Raw genomic sequence first — 9,205 nt, 5'->3', positions numbered from 1 at the left:
TACATATCGCTTTCCAGTATCCGTAAAACCATTAGCTCATTCGATAGGTTAATAAGTATGGTGAGCTTGACGACATGGTGGAGCATGCTGGGAATTTTTATTCACATGCACTGTTATCATCATCAAAAGTAACATATATTTATCTCTAACATATGAAAAGTCAATTTATTTACGCGCGTACAACTAAAGAGCTACAATATTTGGTTTATTTAATTCAATTTAATGTTTTAATTCAACCATGAAGCCCATATTTATATTATTTCTACCAAAAAGGTATTCAGCAGGCGAATGTTAGTGGTTCACCTGAGCACATAGGCAATTGAGTGAGTACCTACATACATTTTAACTGAACATTCTTGCTCTTTGATATACAAGAGATTGCAAGTGTCAGTAGGTATCATAATATAGTTTATAAAAAGCAGATATATAAATACATACTTTCACGATTATTAATATTTTGCGACAAAGGGTAGTCTGAATTAAAAAGCTCTCTTTAATCTTTGAAAACAGTGTGTTTATTAGCCCTATAGCAGCTATAAGCAGTGGAATGGAATGGAATTTCATGTTATGGTTTTGAATGATATAAATATTTAAATTTTTATGTTTTAGAACCAGTATTTGACAATAATTGATGTGATAAAAATGTTTATGTTTTACCAGAGCAGCAAAGTTTGTTTTCAACTCACGTGCCTTGAAACACTCGCAACGCTCAAGATTTTACTTTTACGCTCATGATTATATGTGACGTTACTAAACAGATTCAACATTTCTATGTTAAAAGAATGAGAGAGTGGCAAAGATTGTCACATCAGAAAATATAGTTATCTCTACTGAATAATAAAAGGTAATCAGTAATATAGCAAACCGCGTAGATGACACCAACGGTCAAACATCTACCGCGTTCAAATTACCCGCGCGCGCCTCTCGCGGACAACTCCCGGCGCGCTACACGGAGTAGAGCGAAAGCCATCTATCTCACTCTAACGTTAGGAGTAGTAATGTCGTCCCGCTCCCGCGCAACAGCATGGCGGCGGGTTCTGTCTTGTCGGTCGACACACTCTATCGCGCTCTCGATAAACTTGTTAAATAATTAATGTAAAACTGTAGATTAACTGATTATTGGGCTTAAATCTCTAAATTGTGTGTAAAGTAACCAGTGAGTGTACGGATTGTTGTGTTAGTGGTCAAATAGACTGATTCTAAACCTACACGTCTCTGTTATTTCATCAATCCCTGAGAAACCCTCTCATATATGGCGCATCCAACGTGAAATAATAACTAGTTCGTTCGAAAGTGTAGTTGAAAGTACATTTCTTTAGTGAGTGTGTCGATATGCCGCCGAAAACGAAAAAAGCGGCTAGTACAGAGCCCAGCACCGACGACGAGCAAAATGGCGGTGATGGTGAGATCTGCGAAGAAAGCGCGGTAACTACGGCAATGGCCGATATGACTATGTTTTCGACTCAAAATGTGCAAAACATCATAGAGACGCTACAGCGATCGCAGACCGAAGCTCTGAAAGAATTATTACAGTCAGTATCGTCGCGTACTACGTCGTGTACAGCTCAAGGTCAAGGAACGTTAACGGGCTGCAAGACTACGTTCTCTGGTCAGCCGCAGGAGTCAGTGGAAGCATTTATTGACGCAGTAGACGCCTACAGTGAATGCGCACAGGTTTCTGATACAAATGTCCTGCGCGGTCTGGCATACCTTCTAAAAGAAAACGCGGCGACTTGGTGGCAGGGCGTGAAGCAGCAAATTACGTCATGGCAGCAGGCTAAAGAGAACCTTATAAGTGCCTACGGCGATCGCCGCCCGCCCCACCGCATATACATAGAAATATTTTCATCGCCACAGCAAACGGAAAACACCGACGTGTTTGTGGCGCGAATACGTTCCCTTTTCGCGCGGCTTCCCGAGGGAGATATTTCCGAAAAGGCGCAACTCGACATGACTTATGGACTCCTGAGCAGCAGGATAAGGAAGAGGCTACGGAGGGAGGACGTCGCAAGCTTTAAAGAGCTACTCCGCCGTGCACGAAGCGTGGAGGATTCCTTCGACGAGGGGGAGAGGAAACAAACACCGCCGCAGGCTGCAAACCGCGCGGTGACCTCGAACCAACGCGCGCCTCCTGCTTCGACAACCACGGCGCGTACGGGTACATCGCACGCCAGCGGCGCGCCAGCCGCGACCGCGCCGCCCCGAGCGCCGCAATCGTCCGCGCTCGCGCAGCCGCACACGCCGCCGACGCCGACTCAACCGGCGGTCGCGCAAGGTCCCGGCACCGGTATCACCACCACCGTCGCTGACGCGTCTGTGAAGAAGCAGCGACCCGTTTGTGCGTACTGCCGAAGGTTCGGACACTCCAAAGACCAGTGCCGTAAGCTTATGAACTCAGGTGAGTCCCCGTCTAATAATAACACTGCAAATAGTGCAAATGTGCGACCTATAAGTGAAACAAGTGATATTAGCTTTTATAGTGTCGATTTCAACTCGTGCAATGTCGCGTCTAAAAATAGAACACAAAATGCCTATTTTTCTATGGGTGACACATGCAGCAATTTGAGCCTTATTCTGCATAGTAATAAAGTCGAAAATGGCACTACTCATCATTGTTATGAATACGATGTACCTCGTAGCAATATGATTCCTGCATGTACCACCACAGCTACTACAGGCGAGAAATGTTTGCATTCTTTTGTACCTAAAGCCGTTAAAAATATTACGTGTGCTACCAATTCTTTGCAAACGACTAACCCTCATTCATGTAACGAACAATTTCGCTGCCGCGGACCGCTTAGTTCTATTACAGTTCCGACGTGTTCTAGTAATTATTCAGTAAATTCAAGCGAAGACGCGCGAAAATGTTCGATGACGGATAGTCGTGAACAAAACGAGCTTTATTTAACAAACGGTCGTAACTCAATTTTGTGCGTAAATAATAAAAATCGTCCCTGTAATAATAATGAATACTCACCGTTTGCGTCAAAGTGTATTAACCCTTCAAATAGCGGGGATGTTACGGAAGTAGACACGTTTTTTGGCGCGGACTGTGGTAAGATTTCCGACGATGAGTTGATATACCTGTATATGACTTACGTTGATGGGGATTGCGAGACGGTGGGTCGAACGACAAGACCGATTTTTAATATAGAGATTTTAGGCGTGAAGGGCACTGGTTTGGTAGACACGGGTGCAAAGCGGTGCGTCGCGGGCCACACGCTCTATGCTATACTCTTGCGTCGAAACCACCCGCTCCGCACGATAACGCGCAACATTAAGCTGGCCGATGGGGTGTCGCGTGCGATGGAAGTACTAGTTACCGTATTAGAGGTGCGATTAGAACAGGAAATTGTTAAGATTCCATTCCTAATTTTCCCTTACGCGACTAACAATGAAACGTTGCTAGGCATTGATTTTCTTACTGCTGCTGGGGTAGATATTGATTTCCTCGAGTTAGTATGGTGTTTCAGTAGGAACCGCACGGTTCAGTATAAACTATGTTTCGAGCCTACTTCGCCCAGTGTAACCTGTGCTACCACAAACGTTCTTCGGGATGACGAGGGAAGTCATCTTACACCAGCTGAGCGTCAGGCGCTTGCTGGCGTCCTTACTAGGCACGCACACGTCTTCACACCAGGGGGAGCTCCAACCCCTTATGCTGAGCATCGGATAGAAACAGGTGAGCACCCTCCTATAGCAGTACAGAACGTGGTAGCCGACACGCTGAGTAGACCAGTCTGCTCCGGAGACTCTCGTGAGGACTGCGGAGTCTGCTCGGTTGTGGTTGACCTACCAACGAAAAACCCAGCAGAGTTGAGGCGCGAACAGCTCGCTGACCCCGAAGTGGAGAAGATTGTCAAAGAAGTCGAGGGTTCTAACGAGGTGGCATCTCGGCGATGGACGGAGCGCGGCTACTTGATGGAACAAGGGGTACTATACAGGTACAACCCCGATTCAGATAGCGAGACTCCACAGCTCGTTATACCCATTAGTCTCAGAGCAGAGATTCTGAAGGAGTGCCACGACTCGCCGGTAGCCGGACACCCTGGCGTCGATCGTACGTACCAGAAGATTGCCCAGCTGTACTACTTTACAGGTATGCGGAGAATAATCACTGATTATGTCAAAGCCTGCATACACTGTCAACGCTACAAAGCCATAAATACCAAGCCTCCAGGTCTTCTGCAAACACCGCTCATGAACCAGCGCAATGAAGTGCTGGCCATGGATTTATTCGGTCCATTGCCACCAGGAGACCAGGGGGAGAGGTGGAATTTCCTTGTCGAGGACACTGCTACCCGGTGGACAGAGCTATACGCACTTAAGGACGCCACCGCGGAAGCCTGTGCGGTGATTCTCGTCGAGGAGTATTTTATGCGTTTTGGTCTACCTCGTCGAGTCATTTCGGACAATGGTGTTCAATTCATATCCGCAGTTATGCGTCAGTGCATGGCAGCTCTAGGGATAAAACAGAATCTTGCCCCGTTATATCACCCAGAAGCTAACCCTGCGGAACGCAAGAACCGAGACATGAAACCGATGTTGGCACAGCTCGTGGAAGAAGACCACACTTCTTGGCCACGAAAATTACCGGTGATTCGGTTCGCCTTGAATAGTGCAAGATGCCGCACTACAGGGAAATCACCAGCTTATTTGACTTTCGGCAGGGAAATGCGGTCACCCACAGAGGTCATCCATGACCTTCGTGCTATCTTGGGTAAAGATAACTTTGTCCCACAGATAACTCCGTATCTCCAATCGTTTTTAAACTCGTTATCAGGGATTCGGGAACGTGTGGAGATCCAACAAGATAAAGCGAAGGAGTATGCCGATGCGTCGCGCCGACCTTCAGAGGAATTTGAGGTAGGTGACTTGGTCCTCCTTAAGTCGCATCTGCTCAGTAACACGTCCAAGGATGTAACTGCAAAGTTTCTCCCACGTCGCGATGGACCGTACGTCATAACAGAGAAGGTTAGCCCTACAACGTATACAATCGCTAGCATCGACCAACCTGATATTTCTCTCGGAAGATACCACACTCAGGACCTTACTCGTTACCGAGGTAACGACGGCGATACCCCAAGACCTGTTGTTCCTAAGAGGAATCGTGGACGCCCACCTAATACTGATAGGAATGATAGGGTACTAGTCCAAGAGCGGGGGCGTTCTCCAGGACTAGAGGGGGAGCATATAGCAAACCGCGTAGATGACACCAACGGTCAAACATCTACCGCGTTCAAATTACCCGCGCGCGCCTCTCGCGGACAACTCCCGGCGCGCTACACGGAGTAGAGCGAAAGCCATCTATCTCACTCTAACGTTAGGAGTAGTAATGTCGTCCCGCTCCCGCGCAACAGCATGGCGGCGGGTTCTGTCTTGTCGGTCGACACACTCTATCGCGCTCTCGATAAACTTGTTAAATAATTAATGTAAAACTGTAGATTAACTGATTATTGGGCTTAAATCTCTAAATTGTGTGTAAAGTAACCAGTGAGTGTACGGATTGTTGTGTTAGTGGTCAAATAGACTGATTCTAAACCTACACGTCTCTGTTATTTCATCAATCCCTGAGAAACCCTCTCATAGTAATCATTTATGAATCAGGTAAGTCTCAGTAAACATTCGTAATTCGTGTTTACTATAAATCCTATAAAACAAGTATTTATCATCAGTTTTTAAACACTGACTTAGTAACATTTTACCTTCAACAAGAGCCTTAGAACTCTTAAGTCTCACATTTCATTATATTGAAACCAAGTACCTAACTACATATTTCATTAAACATGTCGAAAATAATAAAAGGTGAAAGGACATTCAACTCAAATTTTAACGCCCAAAGCGGTAGAAATTTTTCAATTATCGGTGAAGTGTCAGCAATTATCCAATTGTTCTCTTAAATGTCTAATGAATGGTGCCATTACCATACCTGCTCATACCTAACAGGTCAAACTGCTCAAACCTAAGTTTAAGTTAAACAAGAGGTTTAACTATAATCTATATTTAGGTACCTATACGTTATGTTAATTTTGATATTTATATTTGATTATGTAGGGGACAAGGTACTTTACCTACGTGTTTAGATTTAGTTGCCTGACCAATCTTTGATATAAATTAAATAAAATCATGCACTAATAAACATTTACGACATTTTGAATTAAAATTTGCTGGTCATTTTGTGTTGTGACCCAGGATACATCCTTTCAAACAGCGACTTTATCACAGATTCAAATCATGCTGTTGATCAACAATTCATTAACAAAATAATTAACATTTTAATATTAAAATAATAAGAATCAAAATCTCTCATTCATTGTTCTGTTTGGCGGAATAGTTGTTATAGTTAATAGTATCTAATTTAAAGTTTATTTATCATGCGGATAGTGATATAATGCCTTGCCGACTGTTGTTGCTTACAAACCAGTTCTGCCGTCCTATCTCTAAAACCGCTCAAAGCTGCATAATACCAGTTTTCATTTGGACAAATATTCTAAAAGAGAAAAGAATTCTCTATCGACTGGTCTTGGAATCATATTTTTATCTGTTGTAGTTACGGAGATACAGACTCGACCTAACACGCTAACTGCATTATAATTTGATACTTCTCAATACTATAAAATCGCAAACCTACATTATTCTTCTATAAGTAATATAAAAGCGCTTAGCCAGTTTTTTATTTTAATTAATCTTTTACGTTATACATAGCTAAAACACATTTACTTGGAAAAACTATTAATATGTTTTATCAAGTACAATTTTTTATTATTAAATACTACACAAAAAAACAGTTACTATGCTTAAACATGGTTAACGTTCTTTAACCGTTTGTGTAAAAGACTTTTATTGCGATTCATGTAACAAATACATCACTAAAACCTATTTAGTGTACTTAACGGGTAATTATGTTTGAGAAAAAGAATAATAATACAACAGTTAAACACAGCCAACCAACAATGCCACGCTAAAACCCCGCTAAGTGTAAAACATATTCCCTTGAATTTTATTACGCAAGGCAGACAGTTTAACAATGCGCCGTGCGCTGTAAGTTGTCTTTTTTACTCGGTGACTGATGGATGCATGCTTATATAAAAAAAAAACCGAAAACCGAAAGTAAGTGCTACGATTTACATACAAAAATGGTGAACGATTAACCAATGATAATTCACGTCGGTAGTGGATTTCTACGTAGCGAGAACATGGCCACTACGAAGACATGATCTAATTTAAAAAGCAACTATATACTTAATAGAGAGTTGCTGGAATTGCTTAAACATATTGAGTTGGTCTTCCAAAGGTCTAAGTAGCAAGTGTCAGCATAAACTAATATAGTAAGTAAGAGGGATTGAGCTAATGCAATCTTAGTGGCGTAATGTTTCGAACTATGCGGAGTGATGCTTTTATATCAAAAAAAATCCTTCTAAACTCGCTCATCTGAGGTATCCATGATAGAGAAACAGCGAGATTTAAGAGACCTGGGGAGAGTAGGAAATCTAAATAGGTACCGTTAAAAATAATGGCAGGTAGGGTACTAAAATCAGTCTTCGCAGAACACTTTGACCTAGGTACCTATCACTATAACTTAAATTTCAGTGGATTTACCTTGAGACCGTAACGTGAAAGTCCAAATCAAAATGCTTTCTAAATTAGTGTTCATGTGCATGGTGCAGATTGTCTATGGTAGATGAGTAAAAGAGCCTTGACAGTATGTTTAAAGTGGTAGAAGAAGGAAATATAACGTGTTAGAGTATATAAAGTAAGGAAATGAAACAGGAGACAACACGCTGCCCCGTCCTGTGCAGGCACAATGAAGATTAAGAGCAATCCACCTCTGTTGACGCCCTACTTAATAACTATGAAACTAGTTCACTGTCACAGGATATACATTAAGAGAACGGAATATGCCTACTAAGATGTCGAAGTCACCCGTGTTGAAAGCATTACCGAAATCCAAGAATGATAACACCGTGATATACCATATCTGCAGTATTTTTACAAGAGCGATAATTGTACTGTGCCGAGTAGGATAACCGGGTTAATATAGGTTCGTGAGCGCATGTCTGTTCAAAACGGTAATCTGTTTATGTACAAAAGACACACAAGAACTTTGGCTCGCATCGTCTTTTCCAACGGCCTTAGACGAGACGAACATTAAAAAAAGTTAAGTAGATGCATTAGAAGGGAAGTTTTAGATTTTTCTACTTAACGAGAAAAAAATTCAGAAGAAAAGAAGTGCAGATTAATGCAGTCGAAATCAAAAAAGGTATTAATTGAGCTTTGTAATATTTACTAACTCCAAGTAACTTAAGAAACTACCACACTTTAGCGGGTCCCCAAATTCAACGGAATTATGAAAGTGAAGCCTCTGATCATCTCCGCATATTGTACTACAGCCATTCCATATTGCATGAGATTAATGCTTTATTTTTATACGAAGGGTGTTAAAGGCTGATTTTGGCTGCCCTATATAAAAACCTACTAGGTAAGGTGGGTAACTAATTATTGGAAATTCGTTTTTTATCTTATTTGTATCCATCTCGTAAGTACTCACCCGATTACAGAGATACCTGCTCCAAAATCGGCACAATTATTATGATTACTACAGATTTCTATGCCTCTAAACCCAGTAAGTAGTATGTTAACTTACCTTTTACCGTAGTAAAACTCAGGAAGTCACAAATTCCGTATAAAAACTAGTAGGGATCTGAGAAATGATAGGTTTTAGTGTAGTCATTTAGCCTTACTAGGTTTTTGAACTGGCAATTAAAGCGCGGGGGGCTCATTTTCAAAAGTGGGCTTCATTAGACACTGGGCCTTACATGGATCAGGCACCTTACAATGGTTAGTAATCTACTTCTTCACGTACATTTTTTTATATAAAATTTAACACATTTTTGAGACTGACACACTTTGCGTTTTTAAAATTTTAAAAAGTTGACGACTGATTTGTCAGTATTTTTTAAGTTTTTGGTTTTATTTTTGCATGCGAATAAATACATATACGATACAGATGTGATTTAACATATTGAATTTCTCTTAAAACTTAGTAGTATAACGCAGGTTAACATGATTTTGTTAATACAATAAACCTTTTATTTTGAATATTTCCAAGACTTAAACCTAGTGAGCATTACTAGTTCGTCATTTAACGGGCTTTTAGTATAGGAATGCATACAAATTACTTCAATATGTATAGTCATTACATAGC

General features: G+C 41.6%; 1 protein-coding gene across 1 annotated transcript; it reads left to right on the top strand.

Moving 5' to 3' along the window:
* The first annotated feature begins 878 nt into the window (after nucleotides 1-878).
* Nucleotides 879-5,593, top strand: LOC133534096 (uncharacterized). Its single transcript, XM_061873185.1, has one exon. It carries the CDS (start codon nucleotides 1,333-1,335, stop codon nucleotides 5,293-5,295), a length of 3,963 nt encoding a protein of 1,320 aa, XP_061729169.1. The 5' UTR covers nucleotides 879-1,332; the 3' UTR covers nucleotides 5,296-5,593.
* Nucleotides 5,594-9,205: the final 3,612 nt, after the last annotated feature.

This window comes from Cydia pomonella, unplaced genomic scaffold (assembly GCF_033807575.1).
Source record: "Cydia pomonella isolate Wapato2018A unplaced genomic scaffold, ilCydPomo1 PGA_scaffold_56, whole genome shotgun sequence".
Classification (NCBI taxonomy): domain Eukaryota; kingdom Metazoa; phylum Arthropoda; class Insecta; order Lepidoptera; family Tortricidae; genus Cydia; species Cydia pomonella.
This window is presented reverse-complemented; position numbering and strand designations above follow the sequence as displayed.

Coding starts and splice junctions, on each gene's coding strand:
- LOC133534096 (XM_061873185.1), top strand. CDS start 1,333: ATGCCGCCGAAAACGAAAAAAGCGGCTAGTACAGAGCCCAGCACCGAC.